The sequence below is a fragment of the Nyctereutes procyonoides genome, unplaced genomic scaffold (genome assembly GCF_905146905.1).
Source record: "Nyctereutes procyonoides isolate TBG_1078 unplaced genomic scaffold, NYPRO_anot_genome, whole genome shotgun sequence".
In the NCBI taxonomy this organism is placed as follows: domain Eukaryota; kingdom Metazoa; phylum Chordata; class Mammalia; order Carnivora; family Canidae; genus Nyctereutes; species Nyctereutes procyonoides.
The window spans coordinates 41,840,590-41,861,670 of record NW_026575043.1 but is presented as its reverse complement, the minus strand read 5'-3'; the positions used below and the strand labels follow the sequence as shown (position 1 = coordinate 41,861,670).

The following is a 21,081-nucleotide window of genomic DNA, read 5'->3' as shown; positions in this document are numbered from 1 at the left end:
CGTCATCTTTCTGCTGACCCTCATGCCTACAGTTCACAGACCAGGCAACCCAAGCCCAGAGAGGGAGAGAACCTCCCCAGCCACATGGGTTGTCAGTGGTGGAGGAAAACAAACGGAGCTGGCTTCAGCAAAGGGGAGAATGGATTGTCAGGATTCAGGGTGTGTTTAGGGACCTAAGGACAGTAAGCAGAGCTGGGTCTCCTAGGAAGTAGGGGGCAGGACTAGCAAAGCATCACGAGGCAGGCAGCCACTGTGCCCTGTTTCTGTCTTTCTGAGACTGCAGAGTCTTCCAATTCTATTTGTCACTGGACCCTTATTTTATTTTTCCTTCTGTTTTTGGGATAAGAGCAAGGGTTCTGGCACAAGAGCTGGGTCCAGTCCTGGCCTCATTATTTATTACCTCTGTGACCTCAGGCAAGCCACTGCTTCTCCACTTCCCCGCCTATAAAAAGGGGATACTGTGGTCCCCAAGTGGGGATCAAAGGAGAAAACAGGCACAAAGCCCTAGGCATGGTGCCTGATGCATAATAAATGCTCAAAATAGGAGTTGCTGTAATCATTTCACACAGTAGGAAACAGCCTCCCCAGAACTCTCAGCTTTAGCACTAACCATCTGCTTACTGGTACCCTGGCTAGTGAGAGACTTCTTTAACCAGAGAACCAAGCACAGCAAGGGAGGATGACAGAGTCTTTTTGTTCAAGCCCAGTCTTGGGTGTGTGGGGGCTAGTTTTAAAAAAAGTGGAGCTGACAGTGGTTTAGCACTGCCTTCGGCCCAGGGCATGATCCTGGAGTCCCAGGATCGAGTCCCACATCAGGCTTCCTGCGTGAAGCCTGCTTCTCCGTCTGTGTCTCTGCCTCTCTCTCTCTCTCTCTCTCTCTCTCTCTCTCTCTCTGTGTGTGTCTCTCATGAATAAATAAATAAAATATTAAAAAGAAAAAAAAAGAAAAGTGGAGCGAGAAACTGAGCAGATTAAAGGGTTTCTGTGATAGCATTCTTCACTGCAAGGTCTTGTGATCAGAAAAGTGATGGCCAGCTTTCCAGATCCTCCCATCATGATCTGGTTGGGCATAGGGGAAGGGGGTCAGGGTGGGGGAAGAGCAGGATCAAGGCTTAAAGGTGAGCAAAGACCTGGTGTGTGTGAGGGGTCTGTTCACCTACAGTCCATGGAAGGGACAGAAGGGGCAGGAAGGATGGTTTGGGGCCCTATCAGGAAAAGCCTTGAATATGAGGACTTTATTTTGGCACAGACTCAAGAGCCATTCATTCATTTAGCAAATATTTATCATGTGCCAACTGTATGGAAGGCATTTTGCCAGGGATTACCTCCCAAGTGAAAGGCATGGTCCTTGTTCTCAGGGAGTTGAAGGGTTTGTAGGAGGAAACAGCCTAGAAATGCACGCATGTTGGACCACATGATTCAAATTCTAAAAGGGATCTGCTTAAGGGGTAGAAGCGTCTGTCCACCGGGGGTGGGAGCCAAGTAAAAGAAAGCAACTATTGCATCTGTTTTTGCTTTTGTGAGTGCTGCCTGCCTAGCATCCGTCGACCCTTCCTAAGGGGATACAGTCATCAATCAGCCAATCTCTGTCCGTGCTGTTATAAGGGACTGACCCATGTTCCCTGCTCCAGAGAAGGGCAAAGGGACCAGGTCTAGTCATTCAGCATATTCCATCCCCCTGGCTGTAGTGATTGGTTCAGTGAGGGTTTCTACCAACGATGGCCAATGAGAGTTAATGCATGACTCGAGTTGGAGCCCCAGGAAAGAAGCTCTCTCTTCCCTGGGAATGTTGGCAGCATGGACAGTATGAGCCCAGAAGAGAGGAGCCAAGGGGAAGAAACCAAGAAAAAATGACATCTCAGAGGAAAGCAGAGTGCAGAGCTGGAGAGAGAAGACACCTGATAACATCCCTTGAGCCCCTGGACCAGCTATGTCTGGAACTAAAATTATCCTTGGACCTTGCAGTTATGTGAATCATTAAATTCCTTTTTTTGCCTAAGGCATTTTAAGTTGAATTTCTGTTATCATGAGAGAAAGGATTCAGACTTCCAGTTTTCTGTTTTTCAAACAATTCTGATAACAGCTTCTTCTGTACATTCCATATTGTTGTGAGTCATTGAAGTTCATTCATTTTTTTTTTCTTGAGAGAGAGAGAGAACACTCTAGTGAGCAGGAGAGGGGCAGAGGGAGAGGGAGATGAGAGAGAATCCCAAGCAGGCTGCACTCCCAGTGTGGAGCCCAATGCAGAGCTCCATCTCACAACCCTGAGATCATGACCTGAGCTGAAATCAAGATTCGGACGCTTAACTGATTGATCCATCCAGGCACCTCCATATTATCATTTAAATATTTAAACATTTTTTAAAGCATTTTTTTTATTTTTTATTTATTTATGATAGTCAGAGAGAGAGAGGCAGAGACATAGGCAGAGGGAGAAACAGGCTCCACGCACCGGGAGCCCGACGTGGGACTCGATCCCGGGTCTCCAGGATCGTGCCCCGGGCCAAAGGCAGGCGCCAAACCGCTGCGCTATCCAGGGATCCCCTATTTAAACATTTTTTAAAAGGTTTTATGTATTTATTCATGAGAGACACACACACACGCACACAGAGGCAGAGACACAGGCAGAGGGAGAAGCAGGCTCTCCGCAGGTAGCCCGATGTGGAACTCCATCCCTGGACCTCAGGATCACCCCTGAGCCGAGGTGAGTGCTCAATCGCTGTGCCACTCAGGTGTCCCTGTTTAAACATTTTATAATGGAAAATTTTGAACATACACAAAAGAGAGCATGGTGTAAAGGAGTTCCATTTATCCAACAGCCAGCTTCAGTAATTATCAACATCTGGCTAATCTTGTTTCATCTTCACACACACCCACATTCCCTACCCCAGTGTATATTTTAAAGCAAACTGAGGCTATCATATGACTTGTCCATAACTTGTCCTCTGTTGGTGGTTGCAGTTTGTTCCAACTCTTTGGCTTCTTTGAGTGGTGCTAAAATGAAGGTCCTTTATAAATAAATCTTTGCATACAGGCATAAAAGTAATTGAAAAAATAAGTTTATGTTAGTGAAATTGTTTGATCCAAAGGTTGTATAAAAAAAATTGAACGCCCCCCCCCACCAAATGAAGAATGAATGAATTCCAAATTCTGATGGATTTTGCCCAACTGTTTTCTGAAAGAGATGCCCCAGTTGAACTGTATCATCAGTTCTTTGGCATCTTTCAAACCTCATTCTCATTATAGTTTCATTCTGGGTTACTCTTTCTTTTGTTGGAGTATAACTGACGCACAGTGTTACATTTGTACAGTGTCCGGTATATGACATAGTGATTCAACAACTCTGTAGCTTATGTTAGACTCACAAGGGTAGCTACCATCTGTTGTCATACAAGGCTATTACAATACCATCAACTCTATTCCCTATGCTGTGCCTTTCATCCCTGTGACTTACACATTTCATAACTGGAAGATTATGCTTCCCATTCCCCTTCACACATTTTGGTCCCTGTTTCTTGATTTTTCTCTTCTTTCTTATATGGAAATAGGGAAGATGCCCAGAACAAGTAAAAAAGTAAGAGTGGTAGGGCCACTCTCATGACTCTTCTTGGGGAGGCGTTGTCAGCTCCTTGGGTCCTGGTGGCTGTGGCTTCCAAAAGCTTATCCTTCTTTCACATCACATCTGGGCCCAGTGTTTAATTGTTCTAGACTGCCCCTGACTATAAATTAGAAGCTATTGGCAGCTAGAGAAGGCTATGCTATATAATTTTCATTGATCTAGGGTTCTGGGTCTTGATTTTCTCAGCTGTCATGCAAATAATTATGTTGTATAATCTCTAAGGTATCTTCCAGCAATAAAATGCAAGACTCTCTGAATTCTACATCATATTTGGAGACTACAGTTTTGTTGTTTTCTACATAAGAGTATTTCTTCTAAGTGTTCTCAAACTGAAATAAGGAACTCTAGTTTGAGTATTCATCCATTCATTCATCTGTTTGTTCACTTAATACATTGAACATGTCTTTATTTGAGATCTTTTGTTTTAGCACTCTTTCTCATTTTTCCTGGTTAGCGAAATGTGTGTGCACATGCGTGCGTGCGTGTGTGTGAAGATCTGAAGATAAAACTATGTTTGACTCAATTGCTTTTAGCAAAATTTGGATTTCTTTTCTTTTTTTAAAATTTGGATTTCTTAACCTACTTTGATTTTGGAGTTTCTTTGGTTTTATGGTGTGTGCATCTGTCTATTCCCTATTGTCACTGAAGCTGTGATTGAACTAGTCGGCTTTACTGTTATTATATTTGTCAGGAGTCTTGTTATTTTTTTTTTTTTTAGGAGTCTTGTTATTAACATGGATCCAGGAGCTCAAAGGATGAAGCCAGTACCTTTCCTCTTACTGTTTGTCTCCTCTCAGCTTGTCTCTGTCTCTCTTCTACAGCAGCAGCAGCATTTTCTATGTAGTTGGGGAAAATAGCCACAAACAGCTTATATTCATCCAATTCTTATAGTTTGAGATCTCACAGGAGGAGACAGACCTCCTCTCCCCCAGTTTCCAATGGATCAAATTTCAGGGAAGACTCTGATTGGCTTTGCTTTAGTCACATGCCTACTTCTTTTTTTTTTTTATAACATCTTTTTTTTTTATTTTTTATTTATTTATGATAGTCACAGAGAGAGAGAGAGAGAGGCAGAGACACAGGAGAGGGAGAAGCAGGCTCCATGCACCGGGAGCCCGACGTGGGATTCGATCCCGGGTCTCCAGGATCGCGCCCCGGGCCAAAGGCAGGCGCCAAACCGCTGCGCCACCCAGGGATCCCCACATGCCTACTTCTAAACCTGTCATTGTAGCTAGGGGAGGGAAGTACTTTGGCCATTCGGGGTCACATGCCCACAGATGCTGGGGAGATGGGCTATGTGATTGACAGCCCCAGAGAGATGAGGAGATCCAGAAAGGGGTGGTTACCATAGGAAGGGATGTGGAGTCAGCAATTCCAGTTCATTACCAGCTCCCTGCGAGTGTTGCTTTCCACCTAGTGTGAATGGAGTGTTCCTTTCTACAGTCTCACCCAAACTCTCTCTTCTCTTCTGTTAACTCACTTCTGTGCTAAGCCACCCTGTCCTATACAGTTGGACAAAAGCAAGTGACTGGTCATTATTTTCTTTTAGTGTTTTCTCTCAATCCTTTTTTCCTTTATTTTCAAATAGAGGTATAATCAATGCAAACTGTCTTATCTTTCAAAGCACCCATGACCCCTCATTAACTACCAGCCTTTCTTGGTCAAGAAGGCATGTGATTACATTTCCACTTCAGTTACATATTACATCCTGAAGACAGGTGCCTCTTGTGGTCTAGAGTACTGCCCACAGACACAACTGTCGCCTTTATATAGTGCAGTATTTATGCTTCTCAGATCTACGAACTTTTTTCTTCTTCCTCTGCTTTCACAATCTAGAAATGGTAGTTTTATGACCTGGTCTAATCAGCATCTACTTTGTCAGACTCCTCTCATGTGTCTTTTTTGGGGAAAAAAAAAAAGCCTATCGATGTGTTTATTTGGCTCCACGCAGCAATACAAATTTTTAAAAACCAGGAGACGCTAAAAATATATCTGGTTTTGTTTTGTTTTTTTGCTTCTTTTGAACAAATCACAAGATCTGTGAATCCCACATTCCCTGTGGGCCCACATTCCCCAGAGCAACAATGTGTGGTAATAGCCCTCTGGACGGGCCATGTGTTCCCAGGCCACCACTCCCAAGGGTGTTCCTGCCCGAGGCCCCTTTGCCATTTACCATCTCATTGCTGATTATTTTTGCTTTGCACCTGGCCCACCTAAGTCACATTCCCTGCATGGCCCCTGGAGCATTGTTTGAGTTTGTGACTCCTGGTTGGGTGGCCATTGCAAATCAGGGACAGGTTGAAGCAGGGTTTAAACCACTGATGAATCGGGGCCCAGATTGGCCTTCTGCCTCAAGGCTCAAAGTAGACATAGATTGATGGTATACTTCAAAGGCGGAAGAGACACTTCTAAGAGTTTTGAAAGAACTGCCGCTACTTGCCTGTATAACATCTATTGTACCTTTCAGGAGAATTATATGATGTTTAAATACAATAAATGAAAGTTTCCAGAAATAGATATAAATACTTTGGAAGAATGCTAACAAGTCTTAAATTTGAATTGCCTTAAAGAAGCAAGCAAGATGAGATTCAAACTCTTAGAATTACTTTGCAAAATAAAGTGTATTTTATTGTCACCCTTTATGATTTCTGTGTCCTATATAGTAATAAATGTTTGCAGAAGGAGGGAAGGAGGGAAGAAAGGAAGGAAACTACTTGACTACAGGAATTGGCTCGTTCAGTTTTTTAAATATAGTTTTTATTTGTACATGATTAGAAGAAGTTGCAAAAGTAATATTAAGAGGTCCTGTGTTACATTTCCCTAATGCTAGCATCTTCTATAACTTTGGGCCAGTCCCTTTTCTTATTCCGGTGGCACATATTAAATTCAATAAAGTTTATTGAATGAATTTGTTTGCATATAGAAAATGCATGTTAGAAAAAAAAAAGAAGAAGAAAATGCATGTTAGGGGATTCCTGGGTGGCTCAGCGGTTTGGCACCTGCCTTTGGCCCAGGGCGCGATCCTGGAGTCCCCGGATCGAGTCCCGCATCGGGCTCCTGGCATGGAGCCTGCTTCTCCCTCTGTCTGTGTCTCTGCCTCTCTCTCTCTCTCTCTATCACAAATAAATAAATCTTAAAAAAAAAAAACTAAAAAAAAGAAAATGCATGTTAGGGGCACCTGGGTGGCTCAGTTGGTTAAGCATCTGCCTTTGGCTCAGGTCATGATTTCAGGGTCCTGGGATTGAACCCCTGTGTCATGCTCCCTGCTCAGCAGGGAGTCTGCTTCTTTCTTTCCGTCTGCCCCTCCCCCTGGCTCGTGCTCTCTCTCTCTCAAATAAATAAAATCTTTAAAAAAATGAATGTTATCAGTATTGATTTAGCAGGCTAGTTTCTTTGTTTAATTTTATTACCTCTGAATAGGTAGTATATGCACATGGAACTAATTGAATAGGTACAAAGGGTATACACAGAAAAATAGGTCTCCTTCCTTTCCCTGCTTCTCAGTCATCCAGATGCCTCTCCAGAGGCAACTGTTTATCCGTTTCTCATGTCTCCTTCCACACATAGTTAATGTTTGCAACTCCTCAGGAATCTGTTGTCTACTTACCACCCTTCCTCCAATGTAACATATCATATGCATATCTTTTTCATTTAGCAGTATATATTGAAGATCATCCTGTATAAGTTAATAGAGTGCTTCTCTATTTTTTAAATGGGTTTTCAATATGAATCCTATTATATATGAAGTGGGTGTACCATAATTTATTTAACCAATTCCCTGTTGATGGACATGTAGGTTGTTTCTTGTCTTTTACTATTAAAAACAACACTGCGGTGAATATCCATGTCTGTTTTTATTTAGCACAGATATGGTCTCTTTAGGCACTAAAGAATACGTTTATGGATTTGAAATCCCTATACTTCCCTCTTTGGTCCTATAAATAGAACTTTGATGGTGGAACATTTCCCAAAGCTTTGTGAGGTTTTTGGCCTAAGTCAGTGAGATTTGCCAAAGGTCTGGCAGCTTTTTAACTGATGCTGATGCACCTGTTCTTGGTTATTTTCATTTGAGCTGGGTCTGATGGGTAGAGAAAAGAACAAGATAAGTTACACTCAGGATGGCCTAACTGGGGATGTGCCACAAAAAATAATGAATGGGTATGACTTCTCTTCATACCTATCACTTGATCCAGCCCTCACTCCTAGCCAAAGGGTCTTATCTCCTATTTGAAGTTATTTCCTATCTCCCCTCACTGCCTATCAGATTTTGGTGAAATTTCATTACTCAGTAAGTATCTCCATTTTTAAGCAGCTTTACAATGGTGAGAGAGGAGTTGTGTTATCTTTGTGTTGCTGGCCTGTGTTTTATTAACCATGTATTTCTTTAAACAGAATCTTTTAAAAATTTTTTTTAAAGATTTTGTTTATTTATTCATGAGAGACACACAGAGAGGCAGAGACATAGGCAGAGGGAGAAGCAGGCTCCCTATGGGGAGCCCGATGTGGGACTTGATCCCAGGACCCCAGGATCATGACTGGAGCCAAAGGCAGACACTTAACCACTGAGGCACCCAGGCGCGCCCCTCTTTAAACAGAATCTTAAAAATTGAAGTTGGTTTCTTTCTTTCTTTCTTTCTTTCTTTCTTTCTTTTTTTTTTTCTCTTTATCTGGGTTTTTGCTGTGGTCCTTGAGGGAAAGGACTGTTGTTCTTCCACATTCAGAATTTATTTTGGTTCCATGAAGTCCAGTGCTCCTAAGCAGCTGTTAGTTAACAAGCTGCCCCAAATGTCTGAAAAATGGGAGGGATACAAAATGATGAGCTTATAACTCATTCATTTAGTCATTAATTCATGCAACAAGTATGTATCAAGTGCCTACTCTGGGCCAGGCAGCCTTGGCCTAAGTCAGTGATAAGACAAGATCCTTGCCAATATAGAGTTTGTTCTCTGGCATGTGTGTGCATGCGGCGTGGAAGAGAGACAAAAATAAAGAAGCAATCGTTTAGTATGTTAGAAGGGGATAAATGCCATGGGGGTGGAGGGTAAGGGCAGGCCAAGGGAGATTGGGATTTGGGGGGGCGGGGAGAAGGGTGTACACTACCATTTTAAATAGAGCCGCCTGAGTCCTGAGGGTGTGAGATTTGAACTAAGCCTTCAAAAAGTAGAAAATATCTTTATACAGTATCCTATGTGTATGTATGTGTGTGTGTTCGCATGAAAATACTGCTAATGGGGGCACCTGGGTGGCTCAGTGGTTGAGCATCTGCCTTTGGCTCAGGTCATGATCCTGGGGCCCTGGGATCAAGTACCACCTCAGGCTCCCCACTGGGAGCCTGCTTCTCCCTCTGCCTATGTCTCTGCCTCTCTCCGTGTGTGCCTCTCATGAATGAATGAATGAATGAATGAATAAAAATCTTTAAAAAATACTGCTAATGACTGAAATTTTTTTAAGGACTGTATTGAGATATAATTGGCGTACCATTAAATCCATCATTTTACACTGTAAAATTCAGTGGGTTTTAGTATATATAGACTTGTGCAACCATCATCATTATCTAATTCCAGAACATTTTCATCACCCCCCCAAAAGAAAGCCATTGGCAGTCACTACCCATTTAGGCCTCCCTCCAGCTTCTGGCAACCACTAATTTTTCTGTCTCTGTAGCTGGGCCTATTCTGGACATTTCACATAAATGGAATCATACACTATGTGGTCCTTTATGATTGGCTTCTTTCACTTACCATGATGTGCTCATTCACATTGTAGCCAGTATCACTACTCCATTCCATTGTATGGATGTACTGTTTTTGTCGACTCCTTCATCAGTTGACAGTGACCTTGAGTTTTAAATACTGCAAAGTGTCACGGGTGGGCTATAGGAATTTACTTCCCCTTAATGACTGGACTGGGCCACCTAGGGGGAAGTATTAGGATTGCTGGTGCCCAGCAGTGGTTAGGCTTGGTTCTGAGGGAATTACAAAGCCCCTGTACTCAACAGCCCTGCTTTCCCAGGTGCCTCCCTCTTAAGCAGAAACTCTGGGTGGTCCAAATGCGGCAATGCAGATCCGTGGATTTTTTTCAAGTGTATTTACTAGCCCGCATTTTGAAAATATTTTTTTCTCCTTTACCCTTGGTAAATTGTTTACCCAAGACAGTAACTCAATGAGTTTTCTTTTCGTCTTTTTAATATTTTGGGTGTGGCAGCAAGTAGAAGCAGATCATCCTAACCAAATATTTGCGGATATCTGAACAAAGCCATTTGGCTGAGAGAAGGAAAAGCCCACGGAGGAAGTGGGAACCGAATCTCAGTTTTGAATGATGGGTTCGATTCTCATAGGGCTAGACGAGGGCGGAAAAGGCCTGTTCCAAAGAGGGGCAGGGACTTGAAAGTTTCTCTTCTGGGCGATTAGGGAGCCCTGGGTCCTGGAGCAAGTCTTCGGTACATGAATTTGGCAGCCGTCATTCTGCGCATGAGGTGATGGCGTTGGAATACTCTGGCCTTCTGCAAATGGAGACTCAAAGTTTCAGGACTCCTCTTGGGGGGTGTTTTGAGTTACAGTGTCTGGGCTGCAGAGAGGGGAACTCCATCAGAATCCAATGGCTAAATGGCTCCTTCCTCCGCCTCCCCAGTTGAGAGTGCCGTCTTAGCGACACCGGGCAAGAACCGGATGGCCCCGGCACCGGCCGAGCTGCGGGCGGCCTTTCCCATTCAGTCCTAGAGCTGGGGGTGAGGGTGGCGAGCCGGGGGCGGGCCCGGGAACCGCGGACTGGGGCCGCAGAGCCAGCAAGGACAAGGCCCCAACCACTGCACGGGGCCGCAGGCGTGGGGCCTCCAGAGACAACGCAGTCGCCCGGCAGCAGGATGCAGCCCGGGTTCCCGCCGAACTCTGGCAACGGCGAGGAGAAATGTCTGCCGCCGAGGGCGGAGCGCGGACGGAGGGGTGGAGCTAGGCCGCGGGGGCGGGGCGAGGACGGGGGGCGGGGCAAGACGGCGGGCGGAGGGCGGGGCGAGAACGACGGGGTGGAGCGCAGGCGGCGGGCGGGGGCGGGGCCGGGGCGAGGGGGCGGAGCGAGCGCGGGGGCGTGTCCGGCCGCCGGGCCGCCCCCCGCCGCCCCCGCCCCGCCCTCCCGCTCCCCCCCTCCCCAGGCGGCCGCGGCGGTCGAGTGCGGGGAGGGAGGGGAGAGCGGGTCACGACGTTGCCGGGGCGGGGATAACCCCTCACGTGGAGCAGATGAAAGGGCCGCGGCGCGACGGCCGGGGGAGCCGAGCCGAGCCTGCGACCCACAAAGCCGCCGCCGCCGCCGCGATGGGGCTGTGAGGCGTCCGCCCGCGCTCGGTCCTCCGCCGGCCCGCGACTATGCCCGGCCGCGCCCGCCCTCCGCGCCCTCCCGCCGCAGGACCATGAGGCCGCGCTCGGGCGGGCGCCCAGGGGCCCCGGGCCGCCGCCGCCGCCGCCTCCGCCGCCGCCCCCGCGGCCCCCGCGGCCGCCGCCTGCCGCCGCCGCCGCCGCTGCCGCTGCTGCTCGGGCTGCTGCTGGCGGCCGCGGGGCCCGGCGCGGCGCGGGCCAAGGAGACGGCGTTCGTGGAGGTGGTGCTGTTCGAGTCGAGCCCGAGCGGCGACTACACCACCTACACCACCGGCCTCACGGGCCGCTTCTCGCGGGCCGGGGCCACGCTCAGCGCGGAGGGCGAGATCGTGCAGGTAGCCGCCCGCCGCCCGGGCCCCGCGCCTCCCCGCCGCCGCCTCCCCGCCGCCGCCTCCCCGCCGCCGCCGCCGCCACAAGATGGCTCCGGGGGCTGCGCCCGCCGACCCCGCCGCGGGCTGGCGGGCGGGCGGGCGGGCGGGCGGGGCGGCGGCGAGGCCGGCGGCATCCCTCCCGGGCCGGCGGGCGGGACGCGGCCTCCAGGGCGCCGCAGCGGGGGGCGAGCGCACGTGGGGGCTCGGCCTCCGGGGGGCGGGCGGGAGACCCCGGGTCGGGGGACTCACGTAGACGCGGCCCCCGGGGGCCGGCCGGCATTTCGGTTTGCCTCAGGTGGAAGTCCTGGAACTACCTGTTGCATGCCAACTTTGGAAAGACGGGCGATGAAGGATGGGGTGGCTTGTTCCAGTCACAGACAGGCTCTGCTTTGCATCCTTGCATGTCCTTTTTTGGGAGTAGCCAGGTTTGTCTGCAGGCTGCACAACGCCAGGTTCTTCCCTGGAACCTGCCGCCAGCCTCACCTGGGCGCTGACCCCCCTGCAGGGCTCTGGACAAGCAGCAGCAGGCAAGCAAGCAGGGGGAGCTGGCCGAGGAGCGGGGATCGCGGGTGCCCTGGAGTGGCCGCAGAAGGCAGCCTTCGCTGCGTGCCTCAGATTACAGCGGGTGGGAGGGAGACCGCCTGTCGGCTCCTGGGCCAAGGACTTTTGCGGAGGGCCTGGAAATAGGGAGACAGGGTCGCGCACTGACAGCCGCCCCCCCCCCCTTGCTCCCCATGAGAGAGGTCTGCACTCCAAAGAAGGCTGGCTAGGGAGAGTTTTGAGCCTACACTTTGGAGGACGGGCTCAGCTGAAGCCTCTGCGGTTGCTGAGCTGGGTAGATGCCTTCCCGCTTCCTTGGCTATGATTTTATCAACTTGTTAGTAGACTGCCAGCGCACTTAAGGCGGTTAATATGCATGCCTCGGATGCGGGCGATTTGAAATGGTTGACTTGATTCGGAGCCTTTTTGGAGATGATGGGATGGCTCCAGGGCTGCAAGCCTTGGGCCTTCTGTGCTTTACTCTTGGACGAGTTATGAATGAAGAGAAGGGAACTGGATGGATGATTGCATGGCAGCCTCTTCGTTTCCCCTCCCGTGGTGCATACTCGAAGCCCTACGTGGATAGGACAGGGAGCTGTGCAGCTTGGCTCCTTAGAGGTGTGTCCTTACCGAGCGGGGGGGGGGGGGGGGTGAGAGGCACCCCTGCCAGGCGATTAATCAGCAGCATTGCCTCACAGAGCTTTTACTCTCTTCTTAAACTTCTGCAGGGAAAAGAGAAGGGGAAGCACATGTTTGAGTCCTGTGACTACATATGTTAAAAGCTTTGGGACTTTTTCCCTTGCTAATGTTACAGTTACGGTCTTTAGTTTATAAGCTTTAGAGAAGATGGTCTGCTGAAGATTCCTAACACGTTTTAGTGGAAGCCTTCAAGAATAGTCTGAATCCTAAAGCTCATTCCCTGTAACTCCTTGTTTCTCTTTGAGACTTTCACTGTGCCCTGGATGGCTTTAGAAATGTTTGATTTACAGCCTCCTAAGAGAAAAGATGTTTTAGCCTGGCACTTCACTTTTTGAAGGGGACTTTTGAAGTTTGTGATTTTTATCTGCAATGTTTTAACTTGTACTCTTTCTCCACGGTAGTTTGTCTGGCGGGCTATCCATTATGGGTAGTGCTGGGGTTTGGAGATAATCTTGGGTTCACCATTTAATACAAAATTAGCAGTTTAAACACACCATTTGTAGCTGTTTTATCCTTGTGAGTAGAGAGAGAATGTATGAATTTGGCAGAAGGAATCTATTCTCTTTGAATCTTTTTGAAGTGCTTATCTAACTCTTTTGTAGTCCATTAGCCTAGCGCCCCCCCCACCAAATTAAGTCAACAATTGCTAAGTAAAGAAAAATGACTTAAATGGTATTTAATAAGTTGACCTCTTAAGCAATCACTAATGTCCTTAATTCCTTTATAACTGCACAGTGTTGGTGAGTTTATCTGAGCTGTCTGAATAGTCATTTCTCGGTGTTCTCACTCCGTATCTTTAATAACTTTATTGTGGGGGCCACTTGCTGAACCTCTCAACTCTAGAGAACAGCTCAGCATGGCTTTCAGGGCTGTGTGTGTACAGAGGCTGGCATGCTTTTATTAGTTCTTCGAATGCTGCCTGATTGAAGTAACTGGCGTGGCTCCTGTCAGCCCTGAAAAATGTTTTTGTAAGGAAAGCTGGTGTTTCAGAACCGCTGAGAGGGAATGTAACATTTTGTATGAAAAATGAGAATGTAGAAGAAACAAATTGGTGTTTAGCTTCAGATTAATCATGTTTTCTAAGTGCCTTGTTGAACTTTTCAAACCTCCTTTTATTTACTATCTTAAAATAACCCTGTGTGATTTGCTATTTAATATTTTATGGTTGTCAGAGCAAGGCTCATTTTCCTATAACTAAACCTAAATAGTAGCACTCTAGCTTTGCTTGTGTTATTTCCAGTGGGATTTGGTAGCACTGTTGTTCATGGTTAAGGGGAGAAAAAGACCTGTTTGGAAGTCTCTTTCCTCTAAGAATTCTTAAGATAGGAAATTGGTTTGTATTACTGTTTTTCCTCCCTCCCTATTAGGTACAATGACAGGAGATACCTTATCGTAGTCTTGGTTTGCCCCAGATACTTCTAATTAGAGTACCTGTTGTTCAGTCATTTGCATGGGTTAGGGGAAGGGGAGGCCTGATTAAGAATGTGTGTGTGTGTGTGTGTGTGTGTGTGTGTGTGTGTTACAGTGTCAGTGTCAGTGTCAAAGAGAGCTAGTAATTCAAACCTTGGTATTAGTCACCAGGATTCTTGGTTCTCTCGCCTTATGCATTTTAGGCTTAAGTAACTTTTGCAAGGTCACCGCTCTGTTGTGTTAAGAAGAGAGATTTTTTTTTTTTGAACATCTTCATCTATGAAAGTAGTGAAAACAATGTGTGGATATGAAATGGTATTAATTATTTATTCATGCAGCACTGAAGTCCATTTGCTCATAAGTGTATTAGACGTACAGTGTGAACAGTGTGAATGCCAGAGGAATTAATTACAGTTCTGTCATTCTGAAGTATGGAACTTTAAAGGGTTCTTAGACATATTGATACATATTTCATCTTTGAACCAATTTGTTGCTATTATGAGATCATTATCTGAAACTTTCAGACTTGTCCACGCAACTCACATGGTTAGTGATGTTAAATAAAGGCCTGATTAAACACTGGCTAGTGGTATGTGGATTGGTTAAACAAACAAAGAAAATTTGCATCGCTAGAGATGAAAGATTGTTTTAAAGTGGAAATGCATTTTTCCCCCTTGAAGTCAAATATTTAGAAACGCTTGAGAAATTCATTTGTAGAAGGACTCTGAATGATCGTTTTGTGTGACTTTAAAATTGGTCTTTCTGGATCCTGGGTTAAGTGTTGAATGGTCTTGAAAGCAGAGGAAAGTTGAGAACATTTAAGAACTAAGACACTCACTGCCTTTAGCTATGAGGGGTCAGGGGAAGCCGGGTGGTGGGTTAGAAGGGCTGAGTGACATCCTTAAATATCCAATATTAGCTAAGGGCATCACAGAGTAATTTTAGGAAACTAATTCCTCTGTCTTGTTTCCCTGTCAGTGTGTTTCTGCAGTTCCAAATTTGATCAAACACTTTTCTTTTCATCTACATTTTAAGTTAACAGGCCTGCCTCTAAAAATTGACTTGGCCTAATAGAACAATTGTGTGCTGGCAGCTGACCTGGATTTACACAGAAAGAGATTGACTGTCTTGTTAGAGGGCCTTCATAGGTTAAAACCAAGTATTTGATTTGGGGGAAAATGTTAGGGCTGTGTTTTGTGACCTTATTAATGCTTAGGGACTCATATTTTCTGCCTTGTTCTCTAAGATCCCATGGGAGTTGTTAATGCAGCTCTGAATGGAGATGCAGATGGGAGTGGGAGGTTTAAGCATGAAATCTGCAGACCAGAGGGAAGGTGGCGATGGCCTTCATTTATTGTGTGCAGGGCATTGTGCCAAGCACATCATGTGTTTATTCCTCACATCCTGACTTTAACATGGAATTAGCAACTACTGTTAACCCATTTTACAGGTGATGAAACTGAGGCCGAGAAAAGTGATTTGACTTCCCCAACCTCACCCAGCTAGCAAATGATAAAATCTGGGTCAAAACCCAGGTCGGTCTGGCCCCTTTGCTCCTATATTTGCCAAATAAATAGAACTTGGCTGGTTAGGCTTGGGCATTATTTTGAGTCTAATTTCTAACAGTGTAGTGTGGAGGTTCTTAATCTGAAGGTCACAGACTTCCAGAGAGGGCCTGTGAACACCTGAATTTTTTTTTTTTTAAGATTTTTCTTTATTTATGAAAGACACAATGAGAGACAGAGGCTGAGGGAGAAGCAGGCTCCCTGCAAGGAGCCTGATGTGGGACTCAGTCCAGCATCCAGGGATCACGCTCTGGGCCAAAGGCAGATGCCCAACTGCTGAGCCACCCAGGTGTCCCAACACCTGAAATTATAGATGCAGTGCACTTGTGAATGTGCTCTTCTGTTTTCTTGAGAAGATACACAGTTTTGCCTGTTGAGGGATTTCTGGGATTCCCCTTCTCCCCAAGAGGAAAAAGAGAAGCACTGGTTTAATACCCATCACCAAAAGAGTCCATTACTAAGAATTTGGAGCTCAGGCTGGCAAGAGTTGTAAAGAAGTCTACAGGTTTGTGTGTCTCCGTCGAGCATATTCATCTGATAAATGTTTACCAAACCCTATTTTCAGACACTGTATTGCTATTTTTTTTGGAGTCTGCCATCTCTTATAGAGACAGACATGTGTATGGATAAGTGATAATCCTTCCCAAGAGGGTTCCCCCACAGAATTGGGCCCTTAGTTCCCAAGACATCGTTGTCTATAATGAATTAACTTTTCTCTTGTGCATCCATCTGGTACTAGTTAAATGCATTATCCTTGGGTGAAGTGAGAAAATAGCCCCTCAAAGAATATTTGCATTTAGAGAGTGAAGTGCAGGAAGGTGGCGATCTGAATGTAGCATGTGGGAAAGCTGACTGTAAATGTGTTCCTTTTCATCATTTACTGGAAAATGAAATGGAGCATCTTCCAATGTTGAAATGCCTTAAGAACAACTCCTCACACCTTCTCTTGTGGACTGTGGCCCCATTGGCATGTTTATTTTTGCTCATCCATGGATCCATCCCTGGATCTCTAGTGTCTGCCATTTATCAGACACTTCATAGTTGGTGAATGAATGATGGATTTAGAATGAACAGCAGGCAGGCAATGGGTCTTAATGGACTTAAGTAACTTCCTGTGACATAGCTCATAAATTTTGGGATTATCTTTCATTTTTTCTTGTTAGTTCCAGAAAGTTGCTTGATTAGATGGAAAGAATGGACCTTTCTCTCTGGTTCTGGTGGGTCCACTGGCTTTATAACTACAGGTTGTATGAGAGTAACCCGTGTGTGTGCATGTCAAGGGGCAGGATACCTGGCATTATAAGGGTTTGTAGATGTTCTTTACTTGATAAAACACAGAATATTAAGAAAGCTATTATGTGGACAGCCGCTATGGATGGACAGAAACCCATGAAGAATAGTCTACAGCCAAGCCTTAATGTCCGTGGAAATGACAGTCACGGCTTGGAATTCAGATTCATCATTAATCTGAATATATACCATGTGAAAACTTTGCTTCCTGTTGATGTTTCCCAAGTCTGGAGAATGTGGATTTACAGTTCATGACAAAAATGACATTTAAATCAATCTTGATAATCAGAAGAACAGATTCAGCCCTTTAATGTGTGAGATAAGGAGATCCAGAGAAGTGAAGTGCCTTGCCCAGGGCATGTGGAGAGTAGAGATGACCCTGATAACTGTTTGGGTCTCCAGACTCCCAGGCTTGGAGTCTTTCTGTCCTTCAGCTGAGTTTGCCAGAGAATGCAGATGCAGAAGCATGCTTTAGAATCAGGTGTTTAATTGGGAAAAGCCAGGCCTTCTTAAATTGTACTTTGGGTTTAAATGGTTGCTTTTCTTTTTAAAAATTTTTATTATTTATTTGAGAGAGAGAGAAAGAGGACACAAGCAGGGAAGGGGGCGGAGGGAGGACAAGGAGACTCTCTGCTGAGCAGGGAGCCTGACAGCAGTCTCCATCCTAGGACTCCGCAGTCATGACCTAAGCCAAAGGCACATGCTTAACTGAGCCACCCAGGCGCCCCTAAATGGTTGCTTTTCTCCTTTGATTTAGATTTTGACTTGCTCAGTCTTCCCCTCTGTCAGAGCTTTATAAGATAGCTACTAATGGTCAAGTGCTTCCTGTGTGCCTGGCTCTGGGCACAGTGCCGTGCTCACATTTCATGGGTGAGCTAGATGGCATGCCTCAGGTTCTCAGATGAGGAAACTAAGCTCTGAGAGTGAAGTTATTTTCTTCCTTTTTTTTTTTTTTTGAAGTTATTTTCAATATCAGTGAGCATGTCTGCAGTAGGGCTGAGATTCAAACCCAGGTCCATGCGATTCTAAGCCATTTCTGTTTTTACAAGACTGCCTCACTTGGCACTTGCTTCTGCTTGGAATGAGATTATGGGAACTGATGGTGCAGTTTGGAGTCGGGTATAAACCCAGGATCACTAACCAACAAGTGAATCCATAACTTTAACTGAGAAGATGCTCTACGCTTACAGAGATTTATTTCCTTCCTTCCTTCTCTCATACTAACTTGTTTTTCCCACGAAGGGCCGGTCTGCCAAGTTTGGGAAGAGGGACTGATGACTTGAAGCATACAACTGTCACTTTTTTGGCTGTTGGGAAAGTTGGAGTGGCTTGTAAGTGTTCTGGCATCTAAGGGATTTCTGGTGTGAGACACACCTCCTTCCTGTGGCTGACTTTCTAGAACCATTTTGAAGTCTGCATTGCTTTCTGCAAAAAATCACATCCCACGTTCAGCGCCTTTCTGACTTCGCACAGACTGCATGTCCCCTAGCTATTTGTTTTAAGAGATTTCAAGAACCTAAAGCTGTGGGTTCTCCCTGCTTATGCCATCCTTCTGGGTGGAAATCACTACAGGTGCTGTGTTCCTTCTGTCAACAGACATTCACTGCTGCCTCCTGTCCACCAGACCCTGGGTGAGGTGAGGTGGCAGGTTGGGGGTGAGGAAGGTCACTGTCCCCACCCACAGGCAGCTGAGTGTAGGGGGCAGACAGCATGCAAGCCACAAGTCTTCCATGGCTACCGGATGCCGAGGGAACACCTGGCCCGGGGTGCAAAGTTTAGGTCTGGGTAGCCCATTCTGAAGAAACATGTATGTAATGACATAGTATGTGGATTTGAGCCTTCTGGTCTTTTCCGACTCATTTTTACCTACCTTTGAGGTTACAGCTGATAACCCCTTTGTGGAGACGTGCCTTTTTATACCTGTCAAACAGGATAGGGAGGAGGTAAAGAGTAGAGGTTCTTTGTTCCATTTGTAGCTTGAATGAGATGTTTTAAAGTCTGACTTTTAGCAGCTCTGTTGACTCATGATAGTGTGAAGAGAATGAGGTCAGCTGGCCTATTGTGGTTCAAGGGAGAACATTTTATTTTTATTATACTTAAGATGTGTTTTAAGACTTGGTATTAATCCCCTTCTCTCTCTAGCAGCCAGTGTGATATGGTTGTTCAGAAACTCAATGTGTAGACTTGATTTGGTGAAAATAGACTTTGAGGATCCTAGCAGTTTGATGTAACATTTTTACATCAAAATGTTGGAATGGGATTTCTGTGGTGAAGCTGCTGCATTTTAAAAATAAAAAGGCGGGGAGAGGTGCCAGGGTGGCTCATTCAGTTGAGCTTCTGACTCTTGATTTTGGCTCAGGTCATGACATGACATCAGGGTGGTGAGATCAAGCCCCACATCAGGCTCGTGCTGGGCATGGAGCCTGCTTAGATTCTCTCTCTCTCTCCACTCTATAAATAAATAAGTAGATAGCTAGCTACCTAGCTAGTTAGATGGGATGCCTGGGTAGCTCAATTAGTTAAGTGTCTGACTCTTGATATTAGGTCAGGTCTTGATTCTCAGGGTCATGAGTTCAAGCCCTGTTCCATGCCCAGCATGGAGCCTACTTTAAAAATAAATAGGCAGCCCTGGTGGTGCAGCAGTTTGGTGCTGCCTGCAGCCTGGGGTGTGATCCTGGAGACCCAGAATCGAGTCTCACATCGGGCTCCCTGCATGTAGTCTGTTTCTCCCTCTGCCTGTGTCTCTGCCTCTCTCTCTCTGTGTCTATGAATAAATAAATAAAATCTTAAAAAAAAAATAAATAAAATCTTAAAAAAATAAATAAATAAAAATGAAAAAATAATAAAAATAAAAGAGTAAGGGTCATGATCAATTGGGTGTGTGTAAGGTCCTAGCCTGTGCCGTAAGAATTTGATTAAAATTTGATTTTTTACTTGAATTTAAGTACGCTAACTTGTCAGCAGACATTTATTGAGTTTCTCCTGTGGATACAGTGTAGAGGAAAACAGCCTTTTCTACATCCATGATATAGCATGTGCTTTTCAGGTGTTATTTCTGTGATTTCTCTCATACAAACTGGGGCAGTTGAATTAGCGCCAGAGGAAACTGAGGCTGAGAGTCAGAGTAAACATCTTGAGGCCACAGAGCTGGGATTGAATTTGGGTTACCTAAAGCCAAAGCTCACTGACCTGCTTGCCTGAGGACTTGGTGGATAAGGCAAAAATGTTAGAAGAGATTTGATTTACATTGCTTCTAGTCAGGGCCAGAATCTTCCCTTAAAAAAAAAAATCGGGCAGCCCTGGTGGCGCAGCGGTTTAGTGCCACCTGCAGCCCAGGGTGTGATCCTGGAGACCCTGGATCGAGTCCCACGTCAGGCTCTCTCTGCATGGTGCCTGCTTCTCCCTCTGCCTGTGTCTTTGCCCCCTTCTCTCTCTCTGCGTCTCTATGAATAAAAATAAATAAATAAATAAATAAATAAATAAATAAATACATACATACATACATACATACATACATACATAAATAAAAATCATCTGTAACTTACTATTTTTTTTAAAGATTTATTTATTCATTCATTCATTCATTCAGAGAGCGCGAGAGAGAAACAGGCAGAGACACAGGCAGAGGGAGAAGCGGGCTCCATGCAGGGAGCCCGACGGCGGGACTTGATCCCAGGTCTCCAGGATCATGCCCTGGGCTGCAGGCGGCGCTAAACCACTGCGCCACCAGGGCTGCCCTGTAATTTACTATTTTTTAAGATTTTACTTTTAAGTAATCTCTGTACCCAGTGTGGGGCTCGAACTCACGAGCCCAAGATCAAGAGTCACGTGCTCTACCAACTGAGCCCGCAGGGAGCTCTTGTGACTTTTTTTTAAATTGTAAAAATAATACACATTTATTGTAGAAGATACAGAAAAGTATTAATGAAAATAATGAATCCCACTACCTAAAGATAACCTCTGTAACCTTTGTGTTCTGGTACAGCTTTCCTTTCATTTCCCTGTAGTCTTGGAGATATTCTAAAGAAAATGTGAGAAAGTATTACTTGGTGCTTATAACCCTTCATCCACCTTGAGTATTTTCCTGTCATTAAATGCTCTGAAACATTTTTAGAGTCTATGTAACATGCTCTTGTTTTCCATTATTCTAAGGAATGACTATACTTCATTCCTTCCTTATTTTCACAGGATAAAGTTCTAGAATTAGGACCATGAGGTCA

The 21,081-nt window shown here is 45.7% G+C and overlaps 1 protein-coding gene across 1 annotated transcript in view; it reads left to right on the top strand.

Moving 5' to 3' along the window:
- The first annotated feature begins 10,834 nt into the window (after positions 1 to 10,834).
- Positions 10,835 to 21,081, top strand: part of ZNRF3 (zinc and ring finger 3) — a 156,916-nt gene continuing 146,669 nt past the window's right edge. Inside the window, exon 1 of the mRNA XM_055322762.1 lies at positions 10,835 to 11,321. Coding sequence (XP_055178737.1) covers positions 11,022 to 11,321 — 300 coding nt within the window. The 5' untranslated portion in view covers positions 10,835 to 11,021. The remainder of the gene's footprint in view (positions 11,322 to 21,081) is intronic.